This window comes from Aythya ferina (genome assembly GCF_964211825.1).
Source record: "Aythya ferina genome assembly, chromosome: 1".
Classification (NCBI taxonomy): domain Eukaryota; kingdom Metazoa; phylum Chordata; class Aves; order Anseriformes; family Anatidae; genus Aythya; species Aythya ferina.
The window spans coordinates 167,189,429-167,212,654 of NC_140296.1; the positions used below are offsets into that span (position 1 = coordinate 167,189,429).

Genomic DNA, 23,226 nt, shown 5'->3' on the forward strand with positions numbered 1-23,226 from the left:
CTCTATGTGTATCCATTTGTATATGTAAATTTTATATTACCATGTCTTTCATGAGTCATATTTATTCATTACCATTTCTGCAGCCAAAAACCACCCAATTCTAATATCAGGTTCCATTTTCACATATTTTTATCTCATTTTGCTTTCCGAAGGGAAGTTTTTCACCTACCCTGTATTCTTTCTTTGGAAAGTGCAAGAACCTCATGTTCCAGACCAGTTACGGCAATGTCACATTGTGGCCTTTCAGCCTCTTGTAATGTGGAGATTGCAATAACACAGAACTTCAGAAAAAAATGTTGTAATATTTTCATATATTACTATTATGACTAGATGGTCTTAGTGGTCTTTTCCAACCTGAATGATTCTGTGATTATCAGATAAGTAAAACAAAATATGGAAAACACTTTAGCTCATGTAGTACAGGTAGTGGCTTTTTATTTTGCTGTTCCAGTTATCTGATACGGTCATGGATTTATGGCATGTAAGCAATGTTGTAGTATAACAGCAGTCCATCCTTCTGGGGTGGGCACAGCTCTATTAATAAACACATCAAAACCTTTTCAGACCAGCTTTCTTCACCCTGCTTCTAACATCTGAGCACTTGGATCATTAGCCATCAGTAGATAAAAAGGAATTTAATAACAGTCTTTTGTGCCTTTTTTTTTTTTTTTTTTTTTTTTTTTTCTGGTCATAAACAGCATATTTTTTCATACATTTGAAATAAGCTGATAATGAATATGAAGCTGTGAAGCAGATTTTTACAGTGTTGCTTGTTGCTTCATATCTAAAGCATTATATCAGTTGATAGCCTGCTAATGGTCATAATGTTTAATGAAATTCCTACAAGCAACATACGGAATACAACTTTTTTAATCTTTTAAACATTGGCCTCTACCCGGTAAGCAAAACTCCAAACTCCATCTCAGCTAGCCTGAAAAAATATATCAGCTGGGGATAAAAACACATAACCTTTTTTTTATTATTATTTTTATTTTTTACAAAAGTATTTTCAAAAGCTATAGGATATAAGTACTGTTTAAGAGAAGCAATAACTGGCTGTACAAAACAACTTCTTGTTCTCCTTATTTTCAGAAGCTAGCTTTTAGAATATATTCCCAAACTATAATATGTATCTATAGCCCAGGATGCCTGTTGAGATTCAACTGAACTGAAAAAAAGTAATACATAAATAATGATTGTTTATTTTAGAAAACCTTTCATCCTGGTACTGCAGTTGTCTGTACCTAAAGGTTTAAAGGTTTATTTATTTCCTACTCATTTACCTTATGAATAACCTACCATGAACTTACAAACAAGAAAGGCCCCAGGGTAAGGATTCTTACATAATGGCAGCTGTTCTAAGAGCCTGCTTAATCTTCATACTAATTTAACCCCATATGACATAGAGAATTTTCTGATTCCCATGTAACTTATAAGGTCGGACCAAGAAAATAAAGTTGTAACTGGTAGTGTGGGTAATTTTAAGAACTGCACCAGGACATTATATACTTTAAGAGATAGTAGATGAAACATTAACAAAGTGGAAAAAAATCCAGGAAGCTGACAGCAAGACACAGATTCTAGAAGCACTATCATAAAGTTTACTATAAATGCTATACAGAAATTGAGATAAAAGCTCAAGAGAGTCAGATGAAACAGTGTGTACAAACTGAGATTTCTACTGTTTTTATTTTCCATAAAGCTAAAGTGCTTTGTCAGATTCCCACATTCATACTTTTCCTACAGGGAACCTGGGCAGACAGCCCCCACCAGACTAGTCCTATGTTCTGCTCATCTCTCCCTGTATCAAGTGTCCTCAGCTTTCACTGAAGGAGAGGCTCACTATTTCATAGGTCTGAGCCTTTAAAGCTCTATATATTTGGGTCTGGTTGAGTTCCAACTACTCTTTATATTTTTATTTTATTTTATTTTATTTTATTTTATTTTATTTTATTTTATTTTATTTTATTTTATTTTATTTTATTTTATTTTATTTTATATTTTATTATGATAGAAATAGTATTGGTGCCAGCTTTGCAAAATTGAAATAAATCTTTGCTTTGTCTCATTCTGTGTCTGATTTCTTCTGGGGAGAAGCTCTTTCATTCAGTGAGTGCATGGCCAGGCCATTTGTCTGAAGGCCAGGTTTTGTTCTGGGTTGGCAGTGTAGTATTTTTGCAAGCTTCCCCCCTGCTATCACTGCAGCTGCACCTGGCAAGAGGAAGCAACCCACAATCTAAGAAACTCATCAGAACAATAATGTCTGCTTCTCTTTTGACAGGTTAATTAATTGCATGCCATTATATTTTGTGTGTGTTTTTGGATGGTTTTGATACTTCCCTTTCAAGTGTGTTTCCCAGTAGAATTTGAAAAGGCATATGTATTGTCTGCCTGTCTGTTACTTCGGATGGTGCCTGATGCAGAAAGAAGAAATGGAGAAGAAAAGCAAGAGGCAGAGTATGTTTGGGGTGTTGCAGCTGGAAAATCTTGCCCACTAGGAACTGGCATAAGATCACAATTATGGATGAATGGAAAACAAGAATGTTGTTTCATAAAAATGTGTTTTTGAAGCCTGTTGTAATTCTGCATAGAAAAATTGAAAGGCAAGGAAAGGTAGACTCCACACCAGTCTAAGCTTGGAGTCTGGGGCATGCATTGATTCTGTAGAGGCTTGGATGGGGTCTTTCACCTCCCATTTAAGCATTGCAACCCCTAGGTACTGACTATTTTGCTGGGAAACAACTTTTGTGGAAGGGAGGAAGGGGAGCTCAGACATTGAATTCTGCCCTGTAGAAACTGGAATTCCAAATGAAACTCTTGTCAACAATTTTTCTGTGAATAGCTGGAGCTTTTCATATCTTGGATCACATTATTTTAGGAATTAAAGTAGCAGCATGTACATACTAAGAGAGTTGACCAGACATTTTGATTTTTCAAACTGGCACATTTCCAGAAGTTGTATAACACCTCTATGTCTTCCCACCTAAAAATATATTAATACTTATGGGCTGAAGAAGCTTGACAGTTTTCAGTGTGCTTGGAAGATGCACTGCCACAGGAAGTTTTAAAAGGCAGAAGTGCCATATTCGTGTATTAAGACTATCACTATTAAGACAAACAGTGTGACATATCAATGCCCACATACAGCATAAAAGAATTATTAGAAATGAGGTATTCATATGCAAGTGTGCAGGTTTGAAGAGCGTATGTCTATGGCCTGAGAGCTTTGTCTCCATGCAACAGTTTGCCATTCAATGACCCTGTATGCCATGCTCTATGCAGCCCTTCTTAATACTTTCATCATGTGCAGATGTGTAGATAATGCTGACCGCTGTTACCAGTTGCTGTTTTTGTGTAGTGCTGCATGTGGTACCAGTGCAGAAGGCATGCTCTGGCATCCAGGGTTCAAATTCACATGAATGAAAGAGAAGCATGTGGGCATATTTGTACCTAGAGAAAACACAAACCAAAGCAGAATCCTACATTAACTGGGTGGGTAGGATGGCATCCTACATAACTGGATGTCATTCACTATATAGGATTTTTTTTCCATTGTATTTAGCTATGACTGATAAATGGGGTTCTTTGCTTCCCAGATCATCAGGTTGCTGAGAGATACAGGAGCCTGAGATATGTGGGAGAGAGGTTAGTTCTATCCAAAGTTCAATGACTGTCATCTCCATTGTATATGAGGAAGCTAGAAGCAGCCTTTTATGACACTGGGACACCCAGAGCAGTGCTGTGCCTGGGAACTGCCTGCCCTTGCCATAGTAAGAAGGAGCTGAGCTCAGGGTCAGGAAGTACTGGAGTCACCTGAGGCTCAGAATCCCAGCCCACACAGAACAGATGGTAGCACAGATCATTCTGGAGGACTTGAACTGGGAATAAAAAAAATATATATATATTCTGAACAGGTCGATTTCTTTGTTGTTAATTTTTATTTAGCTAGTGAAGTCTTTTTCATTGTTTTCCTCTGGAGAATAGGGGAAAGGGTTTCCAGTCACTAGTTACTACTGCTGGTGTGAAATAAGAGCATCACAGTTTCTTGCAATGCTAAAAATCCCTTCTGTTGGAAGATTCTTCCACTTGTTAAGTGGACATGCTGCTCTGGACTTTGGTTCCTCCTGCAAGTCTTGTAGCACGCTCATCTGACACCCTAGGGACCAAACTCCTAATTGCACTGAGATGTGCACCAAAGGTTCCTGTAACAAATCTGGAAGTCAAACATGATGCAGTATAAGGAGTCCATATTTGAACATGAACTTGCAAAACTAAATATGACATAGCATACATTATTGATATAACACATATGGTAAACATGGCATACATGGTAGACCCTGCTCATGAGTGGTATTTCTGAGTTGTTCATGTGTTGAGGCAAGAGGAAGTACCTAACTTGCTGGCATAACATTTATGTTGTAGCATATCCTTTAGTAAAGCAAGGAGCAGTCTTTTATTCCTAAAAAGGAGAGGAAGGACAACATCTCCCTGCTGTGTGCTGCAAACCGTAAGGAGCTCCTTGGTGAATTTAAGTCAGCTTCTGTTTTCCCCTAGTCTTCCAGGGCTGTCACATAATCTTAATGTGTCTCTGCTTGGCAAGTTCATCCTGCACCCTGCAAGTGGTAACTTTATATTGGACTATTTTAGTGAGCATCATGTTTTATAGGTGCTTCAGTCTCATACACCCCAAGAAACAAGCAAACAACATACAAACAAATAAACCCACCAAAAAGCTATATAAATAAAGGGTGATGTTTTAATGCTCTTATCATATTAAAAATATTATCAAATTAAAAATATTAGGATATCGTATATTTATATCATATATAAATATATCATGATAAATTTATATCATATATAAAAATATTAGGATACAGAAAGTCTTAATATTTAAGAATCCTTTGATAATAATAAGGCTTTTGTTAGAAATTAAGCTGCAAAGAATGAGGTTGCCACTAGCATCCTGCCAATGTTTTGGTTTTGTTTTCAGTTTTCCCAAGAGTTACCAGGGCAAATCTCATTAGACACCAGGGAAATAGTCTTTCATTCAAATCCTGAGGAAGCAAATCATCTGGAAAATTTGTAATGAAGTGGCTTATCTTTATTTTCTACATCTTGAACAACAGAATGGTAAGAGAAGAGTGAATAGGTGAACTGATGAGAAAGAGCTGAAGAAATAAGATGAACATGAAGGCTGAACCTGCCAGTAGACTTCTCTGCTTGTGTGCTGCTAAATAAAGTTGTTTTTCTTAGCATGTATCTTTTTGCCAAGGTGTTGCAAGACTGCTAGTGTTCTGTAAACAAAGAGACTTTATTACCCTTCAAATCAGAGCTTCAGAACCCTACACAGCATTCCCAAAAGCCCAGTTTGCTTCTCCATAAACAGCACCAGTGACCAGCCTCTGTCTCATATGCATATTTTAACAGCAACAACACTTGTAAATCCATGTACAAGCAACCTGTTCCTTATTTAAGAATATACAGACATATGTAACTGCTCCTGAAAGGAATGTGCTGGCAGTAAGCATCCCACGTAGACCTTAAACTGCAAAGCATGCCTCTGTGCAGCATTGTGTGCCACTCCTTCTGCAGATTACATTTGCAAACAGCTCCTAATGAACACAGTCTGCCGGGTAGTGGCAGCAGTGGCACTTCTCCCAGAGCTCCCACCATGATTAGTGCAAGACCTCAAGTCATGTCAAGGAACCCGTTCACTGAGTGACTGCCTGGCTCTGGTCTTTGCTACAGAAACTCTCTCTAGAGAAATACATTCCCTCAGTGCAGAGCTTACATTATGTGCTACAAGCATTGCTGTGAGGATCATTTTAAAGATACCAGCACAAACTGTAAGAAGTGCAGAGGTATTATCCTTCAGGTAGCCTAAAATCCTAGTTATATTGAACAAGAACTGCCCCAGCTGACTCAATGGCATATTGATTCTGACACATGAATGGTAAGTATTCACATTGCTGGCTGCTTTGCTGCAGATGAATTTTAGTCATCTAAGGCATCCAAATATTTATACTAAGTTTATATTTCTCCCTACACCCCTCTGCCCCTTTGTGTGAAGAATTTAATAAAAAAAAGATATCCTGGAATGGATGCACTACTACCTTTTTTTTTTTTTTTTTTTTTTTTTTTTTTTTCCCCTATAAGTAAGCTATTAATGTAGAGTAGAAAAAAAATATAATAAGTGGGGTTTAGAATCACAAGAAAATCACTCTTGGATAAAGAAGTCTTCAGCAGGATGATGGCCTGTGCACAACATCACTGGTATTTGTCATTGCGCTAATTAGTCCAACCCTGAGCATAAGGATTAGTGTCAGCCCTAGGGCAAACTGGTGATAAAGCTTTAAGAGAATGTTTAAGCTAAATAATGTTGGCAATGCAGATGCCTTTTAATAACAGGAATACATTTGAATTGGTGCTGTATGCAGCTTCAGTGCTAATGCTTGCAAAGGCAATGGCTTAGAAGATAATCTATGAATCAAATAAACGTGTAAATTGGATTTGGACATATTCGTGTGGACAGAGTGCTAGAGGAGCCTCTTGGGTCATTCAGTCCATAATCACAGACCCAATGTCATGAAATCCCTCTTACAGACTTCTATAATCTTCATACACTGAAGCATGCTTGTCCCAGGATCAAGAGGAAGGACTTGAACTATCGTTCACCTGTGTCCAAGTGTCTGCTTTGAACAGGGCTTTGAACGTCACAGTTTTCTCAGTATCCTAAAACCTGTTGTACTGGTGGCTTTGCTCTTTATTGTTTCCTTCCTCAGTCCAGTTGAATGGTCACTTCTGCATTCTTGGAGATGGGAGTAAATGGAATTTCAATTCATTGAAAACTGCAAGTAGACCAACTATAGTTTCTAACTTATTTTTAGGAAAACCTTCAACAAGATTCTGGGTGAGTTGTTGATCAAAATATATATATTTATAAAATATATATATATATATTTAACTTTTGACTTTATGATGTAAATATATATATATATTATATATGTTAGTTCATACATATACTTATATTTATTATTTATTTATACTTATTTTTATATATAATATTTATATTTATTTATATATGATATACTTATTTATTTATATTTATATTTATTTATATTTATATTATTTATTTATTATTTACTTATATTTTTATTTATACTTATATTTATTTATATATATAAATATATAAAATATGTAAATATATATATTTACATCATAAAGTCAAAAGTTAAATCTGAAAAAAAAGTGTATGTATGAACTAACATTGTCTGGGATGATGGGCTGAGTTCTTGAGAGTCTGGATAAGCCTAGCTGACTACTGTTACAATAAATAATTCACTATCTCTAAATTTAGCTTGGGTCTATGTGATTATGTTGTGAGCTTGGAACATATTCACATGCATCATGCACAGGAGCTTTAACAGCTTTGCCCTTCCCCCTCTCACAAAAATGCCCTTCTGACCTCAAACTGTTCTCCAAGTGCATCACTCTTTCATCTGTACCAGCGTTAGGGCACACAGTTCATTAATTTAGGCATCTCAAAGATTTTTTTCAAAACCTTGAAAGACTATTTAGAGGCTTCTGTGAGATTGAAGACGAAGTCCAAAGACACTGGCCTAGTAAAATGTTAAAGCTGAGATACAGTTTTTAATTTATAGACTATCCAGTAACTTGACTATAGAAAGGCATAAATCTCCATCTGTAAGGGACTGTTTTAATTTTATTAGACGGTAGATTTGTTTAATTAAGGTCATCATTTATCTTGTGCTGTCTTCCGCTTTCCTGGCATCTCACTGATGTGGGGGAGGAAACCCTCAGGCTCAAAATGAGGCCACGATTGTAGGAAGAAATGATACCTTTCATTAGGCCAGTAATACTGCTGGAAAAAGCAGATGAGTTTGCAGGCACGTGTCCCCTGAAGATTCAAATACAAAAGTCACAGAAACTACATAGGAGACTGCACTGGGACAAAACAAACAAACAAATAAACAAAACAAAACAAAACAGCCAAGGACAAAGAGGGCAGCAAGTGGAACAAGGGCTGAGGCCCGGGGAGAGGGAGACCCAGGAAGAGGAGAGACACATCAGCTCTTGAGCGAGGGTGGCGTATGAAAATACAGTGGTTAGAGATCCAGGGAATGGATATAGAAATAAAGGTAAGAACAAGTTACTCAGAAAGGAGGAAAGCCTGGGATGCAACTGTAAACCTGAGCAGTAGAGCTGAGATTGAGACAAGAAGTGAAGGATAGGGTAATGGCACACTGAAATGTAGAAGGCGGAAAGGAGCAAGCTATGGACAAATGGGGGGAAAAACAAAACAAAACAAACAAACAAACAAAAAAACACCACCATCTGTGCTCCCTAGAGGTTTTTAATGTCAGAAACAGGGAACTTGATCTTCCCGAGTATCAACACTGTGCACTCTACCATGATTCAGTTCAAACTACTCCTGCTAGTGCAAAGGGCAGAGTGGTTTTGTCTACTGGGTTGCAGCTGTGACAGTTCCCTTAAGAGGCCATACAATAAAGCATCTGGGCTCATAATTCATTTTTATCAAACCAAGGTTATACCATGAAATCTGCTACACTGGAAGCTCACTGTTAAAACTGCCATACCAATAAATTAAGATTTAGGCAATGTCATAGTCTAGGCGTGGGTAGTTTACTCACTGTGCTTACGCTTTTGTGTAAGTAGTTTGAATAATGAAATAAGGATGGTATCCTAAACCATGGGGAGCTGAGTAAAGGTTGCTCAGGTAACCCTGCTTTTGGCATTTCCTTTCTTTAAGGTATTTGACTTTGCAATTTTTGTAACGTTCTTTTAATGAAACCTTGCTTTATGTATTTAATTGAATATAGATTGCATTAATCTCTGTTAAAAGAAAACTCTTTAGTACCTTGATGTTTTGACATGGGACTCTTAAGGATCTCACTTTTCTGACTCCAGACTGGTCTTTGGCAGAGTAGAGAGTTGGATTTTAACCTCCATAGAGAGAGTTGGATTTTAACCTCCATATCCATTATTCTTGTATTCTCTTTTACCTGTCAGCAAGGGTACCGCTTAATATCAACTGAATTGCATATACTGTGGTGGAGGTATGAAGAATTAAACCAGTTAGTATAAGGAACAGCTTCCAGTCAAATGAGACCTAGTAATCAGCTGTTTTAAGTCTCTGTGTAAACTTTTGAACATCTTGGCAATGATTCCATCCCTTCAATTTTTAGGAAGTTGTTTGATAATTTCTATTCCAATGCTTGAAGTAGAAGTCAAAAGACACAAGCCTGGAAAACTTATAAATAATCCCAGTATATTTTGATTGGAGTGCGGTTGTCAAAAAAGGGCTAAATGGCTTGGTGATATGGCTTCTGTGGTAAAAGCTAAGATAGTCTTAACTAGTAAGTAGCTGTAACAGAAAAATATTAATGGATGTCAAGCCTTAAAATCTTAAAGTTTTCTAAATTTGCTTGAGTGTAATTTTAAAGTAGACTGTCAAAATTGTTTTGAGTGAGAGAAGAAGTAGACATAAGTGAGCCTGTGTGCTTAAATGAGACTGAGATAATAAGGCTCAAAATATTTCTGTAATTTTAATGGACATGAGATTTATGTTGTAGGCAAACTACAGCATAATAGAATTTTCATCAATTTGTCTTAAGAATTTCTCTCTTTTCTCCATGTCTTCATGGGTGTGAATGTCTATTAATAATAAATAATATAATATTGAGGAATTTTTCTAGTTTTGACCCATTAAGCCAAATAAAACCTTTTCATAATACATCACATGGGAAAGAAAGATACTGTCAGTGTAGTATTTCAAGTTGCCAGGTCCCAGAGTCTAATCTATGCTGTAATGGTGCAGACTATGGGTAGTCTAGGGAAGGAAAACAAAGCATGCAGAGAGGCTAATTCTCCTCAGCACGTAAATTTGGGATTGGCTGAAATGGGTTGTTCAAAATCTGCCTTCCTCAGCCATCAGTGAATTTTAGATTCTTTCTGTAAAATGCTCTCTTAGCTATACAAACCCTCTGATACCAGATACAGAATATGGACTGAGAATTCTTTTTATCGCTTTTGCCTTGACCCCAGGAAGAACATCCATTGCATTTTTTCAGCTGCTAGAATATTCTTCCTGTTTTAGTGTGCAGATTTATAGCAATGTTTAGGAATGTTTAATGAATGAGTGGTGGTAGTTTTCTAGTTTTCTTATCAGTCCATGTAACCACACAGACTGACCTTTTCAAGTAAAGCAGGGTCAAAACGAGCCTTGATGGTGATTTTTTTTTTTTTTTTTTTTTTTTTTTTATGATTGCTAGATTATAAATGCTAAGTGTACTTAAAAAAACAAGCACAGCTGGCTGTAAGACCTGGTATATTGCCGGGGTAGTCACAGCTCAGAAAAAAAAGTGAAATAAGGCTGATAAATTCAAGTGGATGGGGAAGGGAAGCTTCTGGAGGCAGCATAATTGCTTTTTGATGAGTTCTGCTGAATCTTCAGGAGCAAAAAACAGGTGGTGGGATGTTTGCTGTTTGTTGGTGTGAAATGTTTTACTTAGCTGCTCAACGCAACAACAAAATCAGATCATTCTTGATTTACATAGTGCAAAACTGATCTGATTTTTTAAGAAACTGGTAATTTTCTGGATCATAAACTGACAAGGGATGTCCTGTCCTAGGACTCCCATCACACAAAGTGTGGCCCAACCACTGAAATGTACTGTTACATCTCCTTTCCAGTTGCCCAGCAGAGGCAAAATATTCTGTGCTGAGCAGGAGAATGTGTGTATATATCAGGGTAGGTTTGTAAATCAGTTTTGAATCCTTTGGAAGTTATATGTCACTTAAAATGCAATTAAAATGAAGAATAATTTGTAACTCTGGTTTTCTTTGTGATCTGCTTTAAAATGTAGATATGCCTAGGATTTGTTGAGTCAGATATGTATCTGAGTGTCAAACTGCTGATTTACCTGACAGCTGAGTTAGAGTGACTTAATTGTGGAACTGGGTTTCTGAATAGGAAAAGAAGCATTCATAACCTTTTTATTCGTGCTCCAGCTGGTAATGAAAGACAGCTGCTTTGCAAGACTATAACAAATGGGGAAAGAATGAGCAAGCAAGAGCACGTTTGTGTTTCCACTACTACATGCAGATGGTAGCCAGTCTGAACTGTAAATATTCCTGTACTATAAATCTACTCATGGTATATTACTGTCTATCTTACTGTCTGTTCTTTAACAGTATATCAATAAAAGTGCACTGATATATAGAATTTTTCATTTAAATATGTCCGTATGTAGAATTGTAGCAGCAGAGTGTTAACTGTTAAACTGAATGCCAAATAACGTTAGCAGTAGAGTACAAATGAGGAAGAAATGCAGTAGGGATTTGAAAACAGGAGACTCAGCTTTCCCAGAATGAAAACTATAATATTGGCAAGAACTCTAGCAACTGTGGCTTGATGTTGGTTGAGAAATTATTCTCAATGAGGAGTTTTCCAATGAGGTTTGGATTGTTAAATCTTTATGTATATATTCAAAAATATTTTAGTGCTGATATTCCACCCTATCACCTCAAATGAGGATGAGTTGCAGATTTTTAGAGACATTAAATTAGTCTTTTCTTAGTGCCTGATACTTCACACATTGAGTTTTTGTTTTTCCCTTGAAGATTTATTTAACATGCTGTGCCTGTATCCATTCTGTAATCTTGGGAGAGTGATAATGTGAGAGATTATGATTTATGAGTGATAATACAAAATGATAGTATATTTGCCCTGAGTTTATATTTTAAATGCCAGTAGCTTCATAAGTAGCAGCAGATGGTATTTGGTTTCTAACTCAGTATACCCAGATGTAATGCACTGAAAATGCATCACACCATAAAAAAATCTGTGACTTTTTTTTTTTTTTTTAATTTTGAATGGAATAATAATTTTCCAATGGAAGCTTGTAGTTAAGGAAGAATAACAACTTGGAGGAACAGAGTTGTGAAGAGACCGATGATCTCTTTCGTGAGATCTTGCAATAGCTGCTAACTGATTGGTGTTAGTGTGAACTGAACTTCAATATTTAAATTTCACTCCACAGAACATTAAACCAAACAAGGAGGTAAGGTCAGCATGAGAGCTCATTCTGAAATCCTATTATGATTTTACCAGTATCCTAATACCAAAATGAATTTGAATAGATGAAAAAAATCTATTGTGTTAAAGACAGAAATGAGAACAATCTGTCCAATCTACATGTAAATCCAGAGACAACTCTCTTTAAACCTGGAAGTGATATCTAATTCTGTGATTTCTTTCCAACATTAATTACTACTCATTAGAGTGAAGCATGTCATATACTTTACAAATACAGTTTCTTTTTCTGCTTCTCTATTCATAGTTGAGTCATAGTTTCCTTGAGCAACCAAATTACTCAAAATTACTGGAATTTTTATGGGATTTTTTTTTCAAGGCTGGTTTTATATGACTAAACAGATATAAAACTGGATTAAAAAGTCAGCAGTGCAAATTAGTTGTAACTGATTGCAAATATTTTCTGGCTTTGTTCACTGTTTGACTGGGTCCCGCTCCTATAGCACTAGGAGGATTCCAAAAAGGAATTGGAGGTTTGAGTTCCTGGGAGAATAAAAGAGGCTGATGGAGAATATTACATGACAAATATATGGAAGATTTACAGGAACAAAGACTTTTCTGTCCTGTACCTTGAAAGAAAAAAATGTCAATATCTGATTATAAAGTTTATGGTGGGAATAAATAATTTTGATATAATCACTTATATATGTCTTATTATAAGTTTATTTTAATCAAGACATAGTATCAATCAATTAGCATTGGAGTACATATCAAAAAAATGTAAAATACAGTTTCATAGTTAATATATCTGACTGCCTTGTTGCAGATAGTGATGTTGGATGCATTTAATGATTACACAGATTACCTTCTGTGGTCAGAGAGTTAGTGGGAGGAAGAAGCTAGACAACCTATTTTCTCCGAATAGCTTGCATTATTTTCTGAAATATAAAAAGATGAGGTTTAAAGTAACAGATGTTAACAGACATCGCTGGAAATAATTATCGTATCTCCAAAGTATGGGAATTTATTTGTAATTTTTCAAAATAATTATGATATTAAGAAAAAAAATATATATAGCTTTCCTTTTAGGTATCTTCTTACCTAATGGAAAAGTTGCTTTGTTTTGAGGATTCTGTTTAAAATGAAAGCTCTGGTAGGAAAGTGAAGAACTGCTGACTGTGGAAACTCCCTCATTCTTGTTTTGTTCAGGAAAAGTTAAGACTCATTTAGTGAACTCTTATCATTTGTAATGAAAGCGTAATTTGGGTTTCAATAGCAAGCAAGTATTCAAAGTTGGCTTCTTTAAGAAACAAAATGCAAACTCTTGTCCTTGCCTGTCTCCCTGTGGTTGTATTTTTATCTTAATTGTGAAAGGGAGGATTATGGGGTTTTATTTATTTGTTTGTTTGTTTGTTTTTAGCAAAATGTATATATCAAGTCTCATGATATTTAACAAGAAGATATTTAACACAACTTTTTTTTTTTTTTTTTTTTTTACTTATTTATTTTTATTTTCTTTAAGACAGTTCTGTACCTGCATTAGAGAATATTAAATGTTGTATTTCCAAGGGCTTATTAAATATTTGATAGTTTTCTTTTTCTGTAGTCAAGTGTGTCAAGGGCAACCCTTGTAAGTCCTGGAATGAAACTCAAATAAACTAACCAAACCTTTAAAGCTGCTATTGAATACTCATGCTAGAACATACATATTGCACAGTGATGGGAGTTGAAGGAAGAGGTGTTGAGATCCAACCCCAGTACAGTTTGGATCCAGATAGCATAGACTCTTTCTGGGAAAATACTGAAATGTAGAGATTTTATTCAAAACTTACAAAACAGGAAGTAACGGCAACCGTGACTACCAACAATTATCTATGCATTAACCTCATCACTAACTGTGACCTGTCCATTGTGGAATACTTAAATAATGTGTAGAAACAGTTTGTTTTATGGGTTGAAGGGGATGGACGAAATATGGGGTAGTGAATGTGTCAGATTTTATGAATACGAATAACATACCTGAGTACAAGGACCAATTTCTACATCTGCCGTTGGTTTATTTAGGCATTGTCTAAGCTGATAAACCTTAGAATGACTGATACCAGGTGCCGACTCCATCACAGAGTGATGCAACACTCCTATGTCTGGGTTTGCATTGGAAAGGAAACAGGCAGGTGACCTGGGCCATGACATCCTCTGACAGGGCACCTTTTCCTATCATGAAATCCAGACATGGCCTACAGGACTGTTGTCAGACCATTTGCAGCCAAGGTTTTTAAGGTGACTCTACTTTCTTTGAAGAACTTCAGGAGTTCAAGTGTGCAAGATAAAACGTATAATTGAATGCACAGAAGTTCTCATAATCCACAGACTGCATTCCTAGAAATGGTTGTCATTTATGAAATTGTTTTAAACTCTGAGCAGCTCAGTTCCACATGGGACACTCAATACAAAACAGGAATCATGGTTATCTACCTCCAACATGTTATCCACAGGTATCTGCCACTTGCTTTGGATTTATATGCTTCATCAAAAAACAAATAGTAGATGATTAATCCAGCTATTATGAACAGTAGTAGGACTCTGTAGCAGAGCTTGACTTGTGATCCTATCAATTAAAGAAGCTGGGATCCAGAATCTGCACCAGACTTGTCTGAAATGTGATGCAAACACACATTAACAAAATTGGGTGCGCATTGCCTTCAAAACTCGAGCAGAGGGAATCAGCAACCTACTGAGAGCTTTAACTGCTTAATGAAGAATGTTCTGTTTGTTTTTTATTACATACTGAATATTTTCATTTTGCTTTTAATTGCTCTCTTCTGGCCTACATACATCGAACATTTTGTTAATTCAAATAATTTAGAAAAAGACTGTTTTTGGTGGCCATGAAGTGTATTTACCACCATTATCTCATCTACAAAATTGTTGTTCCTCAGGGGAAAAAAAAGTTGTGTGGTACCCTGTAATTGTTTTGGACATTAGGAGGACTTAGGAACAGAACCTGGTTGATCCCATCCAACAGAGAAACTGGAAGTTTGAAGGTGTACCAGTTTTCTCTGGAACATCATGCTTATCCACATGAACAAAATTAGATGTGTTTTTAGTGTCTCGGTGCCTTCAAAATGAGAGAACATGGAACTAGGAAGATGCAGAAGAATAACTGAAAGTGAGAATTCTGCATGACTTTCTTTCTATCTGTAGAAAACATGACAGACTCTTTTCAACATTTTGCCTAATGTTACATAATACGATATTGAGAAAATATCTTTAATTAATGTAAAGTAAATGCCCAAGATCTTTTCTTTCACTGAGTAAAGGTTCCTCCTTACATTGGCCACCATCTTCTTTTTCTCTGAGCCCTTTTGACTACTGCAATAATAATGTAGAAGTGTCTTCTTGTGTATGTGGTTTTATTGTGCTAGGTGCTCTGCAAGATCTGCCCAAAATGTCCAGATCCAAGGCATTTATATTTCAAAACAAACCACAGAAAGAGATACAATGTATAGCAAAAAGAAATTAGTGTCTTTGCTCAAAATCAGATGTATATGCTCTTGTGTACATGTATATGGTAAATGTGTACATGGTTAAATTGCTTTACATTGCTGTGAATGGAAGGTGTGAGATTATCAAGAAATCTGCCACTAGATTAAGACATGTAATAATTTGTTCTTGCCTTTCTTATAACTTCATAAAGATGATTGCCTCTAGGGAAACAGGATAGACTACCCAGCTGATCTTGAAAATGACTGAAAGTATTTTTCTTTTAGGGTTAATGTAATTAGCCCTAAATTACATCACTGAATGTAATTTTACAGTTAAAAATTCGTAGCTGCCTTGCCAAGTGCCAAGTGTGCCGTGGCCTTTCACTGTGTCAATGTTGTTCAAAACAGTAATAAATAGGTTGTCAGGCAGTTCTACCTGTAGTTAATTCCTTGCTTTTGGGAATTTTTAAGTAAGAATCTGAACCAGATATATATATATATATATCTTTTTCTGATATATAGCCTAGAAATAGATGCTAATTATTCACCTACTGTTAGATTCAGTGTACTGCTGAATGTACATTTAATATTTATTATATCTGATTTGGTAATATATTTGAATTTTGCTAGGCTGAATGTAATTTTCAGTTCTTTCTAGACAAAAAACATTCCTAGCTTCCTGAAGTCACCAAAGTGTTGCTGCTAGAAGAGGTATTTTATCTATTGAAAATTCCCACCCAAACTGCAAACTACAACACTGACTTAGCTTCAGTGACCCTCAAACTCCACAGGTTCATTTGCTTTGTATCCTGCTGCTGGGTAGAAAGATGCTGGAGGATGCTGAAGTAGCATCCCAAGGGAATAACCCTGTAGATCTTAGTGCACCACTGGCTTAGAGTCTGATAAATTCTCTGTCCCTGTTATGGAGAGGTTTTGCAAATAACTACTGAGATTAATTCACTTAAGTTACATAAATCTGGTTGTATTTGCTGACTTTAGCTGTCTCACATAAGACGTGTGTGTGTGCGTGCGTGTCAGGTGCCAGGAAGAAATGAGCTATGAATGTGCAGAAATTTTGTAGTTCAGGCAAAGGCAGAAATGTCTGCTTGGTAAAACAGACAGTGTAAGATTGTTAGTTTGTGATTAGAAGTTGAGACCGGATGATAAGTGTTCAGTTCAGTCCCTGAGTCAGACCTTTTTGACAGAGAACAGATTAGAGTGTTTGCAATTGAGAGGCTTGGTATAATAATCTTGTTTCATTGATTGAGGAAGGGAAGCCATAAACAAGCTGCAAATCTCTGATATAGATGCATTAGGTCTGTGGGGTTGGGGTAGATATATCTTGTCACTCTGAATATAATAAATTTACCAGGCCTGCATTGCAAATTTGAACTTGTTTCTCAGAATCAAAGCAATTCAATCTACCTGTTGTAGAGACATTTTGATGTCTAACTAGCATTCTGTGTTAGAAAATCGTAGCCATTCAGTGTTGTACCAGCCTAAAGGAATTCTTCTATCACACAGTGTAAAATGTATGTGCTAATGCTAAATTCAGTGATTGATACCCGAATACACAAAAGCAGTTTTACCACAATGTTGTGGCCTGGACTAAAGTGCCAGAATGGAGACATTCTTGCTTGTGGCTGTTGTTCTGACTCCGACATAACAATTTATTTATTTATTAAATGGGATTCATAATATCATTGTGGTAACATACCAGTATCCTGCTGCCACAGTTTCTTTTGCCACCATCATTGAATTCATGCTCTAAGCTGCTCTTTCCTGTAGGCTGATAGTAGAGAGCATGAAACCTGTTTTGACATCATTTTATGTCTGAAAATATTGAAATCTTCCAATAAGCTTTTTTTTTTTTTTTTTTTTTTTCTTGTCCTGGAAGTAGTTTTCTGTAGTTTTCTTCAATGCCTGACTATGATGACTGGGTAGTACCTGGTTTTTAAGTCCTTAACAATCCTGTGTGAGAGCAGTCTTCAGGTTATTTATCTGCATTTTATGTTCATGTGCTGCTACTAAAACTGAATTTCTGTTTCCGTATTTGTTCAGCTTGTCCTGGATTTGTAATTTCAATATCAGGATTTAGGTAGAGGACTGATAATACACTGCCGTAGCAATGAGAGAGGCTCTGCTTATTTCTAAAACATCTGTGCATGCTGTGCTCACCAAGTGCCCCTTGAGGCAATGTGGCAAGACCCCATCCAAACTGCTTTAGTCTTTGTGTTCCCCAAAGCTTTGCTTCTGATAAGCCAGGCAGTGGGTGAAGGCTGGTTGGGGCACAGGACTTGATTTCACAGAGTTTGTTAAAAGTAGATATATTGTTTTGCTAAGAAAGTTTTGTTGGAAGTGGAGACAGCTTTGTTAGGGTTACTTTTAGTCCTGCCTGAGAGAGTATGATGGATGACTGAACTAAACAGGCTGTGAAACCTGCTCTACCTGTAATGCAGAAGGCATTTTCTACCAGTGAGTGTCAGTTATTTTTCAAAGGTCTTGGGAATCTGGAGGTCCCAGTTAAATGGAAGCCAGCAATCTTTTTGGATATCAACAAAACCTCTGTTATTGTTTCTCATAGCATATAGCTAGATAAAGGCATAATACAATGGGTGAACAGTTGGCTGATGGGTAAAGTTCAAAGGTTTAGAGTAAATGGGGTCACATTGGGAATTAGTGGCATTCCCCAGGGCTCCATTTTAGGGCCAGTTCTCTTCAATGTTTTCATCAATGACTTGGATATAAGACTTGAATATCCTAAGTTTGCAGACGACACTAAACTGTTCATAAGGTGCCATGACAACTCATAGAATTCATATGATTTAGCATGGATTTAACATTTTTTGCCACTTTTTGGAAGAGTTTCACCCTGGCTTATTGTCCATAACCAAGATGTTTCCTGCTCCCAGACTCCTGAACAACATGTGAGAGCTGTCTGACACTTTCTGTCTTGGATGCAAAGTTTTATGCCTATGAATTTGTGAATCATTTGGGGATAAATCAGTAAAAGATTTATAATGACCACTGATCTACTGATATTATTAATGTGAAGTGCTGTGTGATTCTGACATCTCTTTTTTCTCTTTTTCTTTCAGTTCATTGCCTTTGCCTCTTTGTTCTTCATCCTAGTTTCAATCACAACCTTTTGCCTGGAAACACATGAGGCTTTCAATACTATTATAAATAAAACTGAGCAGGTTGTCAATGGAACAGAAACAGTACTACAGTATGAAATTGAGACAGATCCTGCCCTGACATATGTGGAAGGAGTCTGCGTGGTATGGTTTACATTTGAATTTTTAGTGCGTGTTGTTTTTTCCCCCAACAAACTTGAATTCATCAAAAACCTCTTGAATATCATTGACTTTGTGGCCATCCTGCCCTTTTACCTAGAAGTGGGCCTGAGTGGGCTTTCCTCCAAAGCTGCTAAGGATGTACTTGGTTTCCTCAGGGTGGTAAGGTTTGTGAGGATCCTGCGAATCTTCAAGCTCACACGGCACTTTGTGGGCCTCAGGGTACTGGGCCACACTCTGAGAGCCAGCACCAATGAATTTTTGCTGCTGATAATATTCTTGGCACTCGGTGTTTTGATATTCGCCACCATGATCTACTACGCAGAGCGGGTGGGAGCTCAGCCCAATGACCCATCAGCAAGTGAGCACACACAGTTCAAAAATATCCCTATTGGCTTCTGGTGGGCTGTAGTAACCATGACCACCCTGGGGTATGGGGATATGTATCCACGGACTTGGTCAGGCATGCTAGTGGGAGCCCTATGTGCATTGGCAGGGGTGCTTACTATAGCCATGCCTGTGCCTGTGATTGTTAACAATTTTGGGATGTACTACTCCCTGGCCATGGCAAAGCAGAAACTGCCAAGGAAGAGGAAGAAGCACATCCCTCCAGCTCCTCAAGCTAGTTCTCCTACTTTCTGCAAGACGGACTTGAACATGGCCTGTAATAGCACACAAGGGGACATCTGCCTTGGCAAGGACAACCAGTTGATGGAGCACAACAGATCATCAGGTAGGACCCCACTGGAGATGCATGTTCTCTGAAAACACTTTATAGACCAGTATGTTTGGTAGGGGTCAGAAAGCTGCCAGCCTTTCTGCCAGGAGAAAACATAGCTCCCACCCTTCTCCCCTCCAGTGTTTGCGTGTGTCAGTCTCATAGAGGACAAAATAGTTAGAGCAACATTCCCAAACCTCTATGTAGCTGGTCTATACAGTTTTGCTTGCTCTGTTGAGAATGCTTTCCTGCTGATGATATCAACCTTTTCTTTTGCCTGTTGTTTGTTGCGTTGTATGGATGTTTCTTGTTTTTCTGCATGACTGTGACTATTTGAGCAGCCACCGTGTCCCACCCTGTTGGACTCCATGGTGTTTTGCCTCAGTGTCTGTCTCTTGTGTCAGCTTTGCCTGTGCCACATCGTGGCCTGTTAAGCAAGATCCTACAAAGAAGCAGTCATTTAAAAGGAGCAGGTGCTTTACATCAAAAGCCCAGCACTCAAAGGAAATAAGGAGAAATTCTCTTTCTAGCTTTCTTTCCATTTGGCATTCTGCTTTCCTGGCTAGAAGAAACTCCTTCATCTGAATTAGATGAGATATTGCATGATATTTACCATTAATTGGATGATAATTGTAAAGCTGATGTAGAGTTTGTTTGGAAAAATGAAAGTGGCAGCCCCTCACAACATCGATATTAGTGTTGATTTTTTATGATTTATATTACCTTATCTCTCAGAGTTCCAAATGCTGAATGAGGAGTATTTTGTGCTAATTGCTGTGAAAACACATATCAAAAGGCAGCCTCTACCCCTCTAAGCTACTGCCCAAAATTCCATATTTCTTCAAACTAAAGAGGAAATTTTATCTGTCAGTATAATTAAAAGTCTTTTTTATTTTTTTATTTTTTTATTTTTTTTTTTAGCAGCAGGGATTTTTGTTTGTTTATTTCTTGAATGTATTTATTCTTAAGCAATACATAATCTGATTATAAAACTCACAGACCAGTCATTATGCTCCTGTTGGAAAGTTGCTAAATGTTAATAAGAGAGAAGAAAAAAAAAAACACACAAAACTGTGACTGGTGTCATTCAGTAACTGAAATTTATTTTTTAGAAAGAAGAGCCTGGAAAATCGGTCTCTGAACAATATCCTTCTTTGTTCTGTTGCTCTGTTACTGAATAGCATTTATCTTCAAAGAAGCTCGGTTTCAGTCTCCGAGTGAGTGTTCACAAATTTAACATGCCTTTTAGATGTCCTAAATATATTAAGGAGGTTGGAAACCCTTGAAAGGTCTCACATCAAGGGTGGAATAGAGTTAGTTTTACAGTGCTTTGACTGATATACACTTTCAGACAACATCTTCAAAGTGATAATGGTAACAGCTTTTTCATGCCATCAGGTCCCGCCAAAGGTATTCCGGAATGGAGGAGGCTTGGTGTGATCAGAGCAAAGAGACACTTTTGTGTGTCTGCAGCTTTATTTACAAGGTGTTATAATCCTTAAAGTTAGACAGAAAGCAGATATGCAAAAAAGGAGCAATGTTAAAGTGTTAACTTTTTCCTTGGTAGTGCCAGCACTCACACTAGGTGCTCTAACTTTGTTTCTGGTAGAGAATGCTATTAGAATCATCAGGAATTTTGCACAAAACCAAGGCTGAATGGCATCACCCTTGGCATTGCCAGTTCAGAAAAGCACATGCTCAGGTTTAAATGCAAAGGTAAAGCTGAAGTAAAAAACATGCCATTGCCTGTTATGTGCCGTACTAGCAGAGATTTTTTTTTTTCTTGAAGTGTGGCCTGAATCTAAAATAGTAGATAATTTTTGAAAATAGTCCTTTGGGAGTCTCAAATCAGAAGAGGTAAGAATTTCAGTGTTTGACAAAATACACAGGCCAAAACCAGCATTTAATGTTGGGTACAAATGATGACAAGCTGTGCAAGTATGATAGCAAGTGCAGAAATGAAAACTGTGTGTGTGATTAAACAGGTTTTAGTGTAAAATGCGGATAATTTAACCCTTCTGGGGGAGGGGTTGTCTTTAAAATATGCTAAACAACATATTCTAGGAAAAAATGATTAGCATGACCTCTAATTTAATAAAAAGGGTAGCCAAAATAGTAAAACCATTTATAAATATCCAAGACTGACTATACTTACAGTCTTTATCAGGCAACTAATTGAGCCTTGTGTTGCTTATTTCTTATTTAATGGTTTAGTAAAATCTTATATGAGATTTAAAAGAAAGTCAAAAAGATCAAAAGTCAAAAGATCACTTGCTCTTGAATAAAAAAAAAAAATATATATATATATTTTTGCCATTTTGTACTGATGAATGATGAACTGCAATCTTGTTTTCTAATGATTTACCTTATAACTACTTTTTGAGTGATGGGAATATCTGGCATTCAACATAAGCTCTTTGTGATGTCTCATTTCCTCATTCATTATTGTCTGTAAATGGGCATGGTGCTTTAACCAGTGTTATCAGGTGAAGACAGTGCAGGAAGTGAGCAGCCACTCTCACCTGGTGAAAGGCTCCCTCCCATCAGACGCTCTAGTACCAGAGACAAAAACAGAAGAGGGGGAACATGTTTCCTACTGACAACAGGTGATTACACGTGTGCTACTGATGGAGGGATCAGGAAAGGTATGGACTTCTTTCATTAGATCATAAAGATCACTCAGCAATGTGCTTGTGAAAAGCAAGCTTAGAGTAAAATGATGTGCACAATGCTCTTAGAGGAAAGATTGTACCACAATGTATTTTTTTTCTTTATTCCTAGCCATTCTTTCCTTGTTTTCCTTTTAAAAACACTAATTTCCTTTAGTCTTCACAAAAAGTTCCTGATGTTAGATCCTCATTTCACTTATGTCTTCATTTGTCTGTTACCTTTTATAGAAAACCCTGCAATTCAGTCCTTGCTCATTCAACCATTCATCACTTGATACCATTTCTCGTTCTAAAAGACAAAATAATTATTTTAATAACTTTGGTCCACACTTAATAACCTAATAAAAATTACAGCTGAACAAATTACATTTAAAAGATTAAGATACTAGAAGTAAACAACGTTTTTGTTCTGAACACAACAAAACCTATCAATGAGATGCTATTTAGATTTCTATCAAAGAAGAGTTAGCACCACTAATGCTAAACTAAAGAAGAGTTAGCACCACTAAAGAAGAGTTAGCACTACTAATGCTAAAACGTGACTGTCTACCCCAACCAGAATTCAACTCCAGTAAGCAAGTCTTGATCTTGCAAGGTGATAAAAATGTCTTACAAGTTATTTAGCCTCCTCAACCCTATTCTGGGGTTGGGTTCCCCTGTCAGAGTCTGCAAAACCTTCCAGAATTATGTATCACCGTGTGACCAGTGGCATGGCCATCTGATCAGGACATAACTATCTGTGGCTGGAAAGCTAACCTCAGGGTATAACCCCCAAATCAGCAATGCTAGCGGTGTGTTTTTTTTTTTTTTTTTTGGTTAAAAATTGCTTTTTTTTTTTTTTTTTTTTTCTTGGCAAACTGTAATATTCTAACAGTTCTCTCATTCCTGATCCTTGGTGTGCGATCATTCATGTCAGAGTTCACCATCTGCAGTAGCCATGTGGCACTGAACAAACATCTTTGGCTGAGAATTTTTTTTTAAT

The 23,226-nt window shown here is 36.8% G+C and overlaps 1 protein-coding gene across 11 annotated transcripts in view; it reads left to right on the forward strand.

Moving 5' to 3' along the window:
- The window catches only part of KCNC2 (potassium voltage-gated channel subfamily C member 2), a 99,129-nt gene that overhangs the window by 69,843 nt on the left and 6,060 nt on the right, over positions 1 to 23,226 (forward strand). For 6 of the 11 annotated variants that reach the window (XR_014684949.1, XM_084493817.1, XM_084493821.1 and 3 more), the window contains exons 3-4: positions 18,660 to 19,590; positions 22,053 to 22,220. Coding sequence is in view for 10 of the 11 variants with exons in the window: in XM_084493817.1 (XP_084349943.1) it covers positions 18,660 to 19,590; positions 22,053 to 22,220 (1,099 nt within the window). In the remaining variant the exon portion in view is untranslated. Of the gene's footprint in view, positions 1 to 18,659; positions 19,591 to 19,916; positions 20,049 to 22,052; positions 22,221 to 23,226 lie in introns of all 11 variants that reach the window. The other 5 variants (XM_084493825.1, XM_084493826.1, XM_084493824.1 and 2 more) reach the window with 2 other exon arrangements.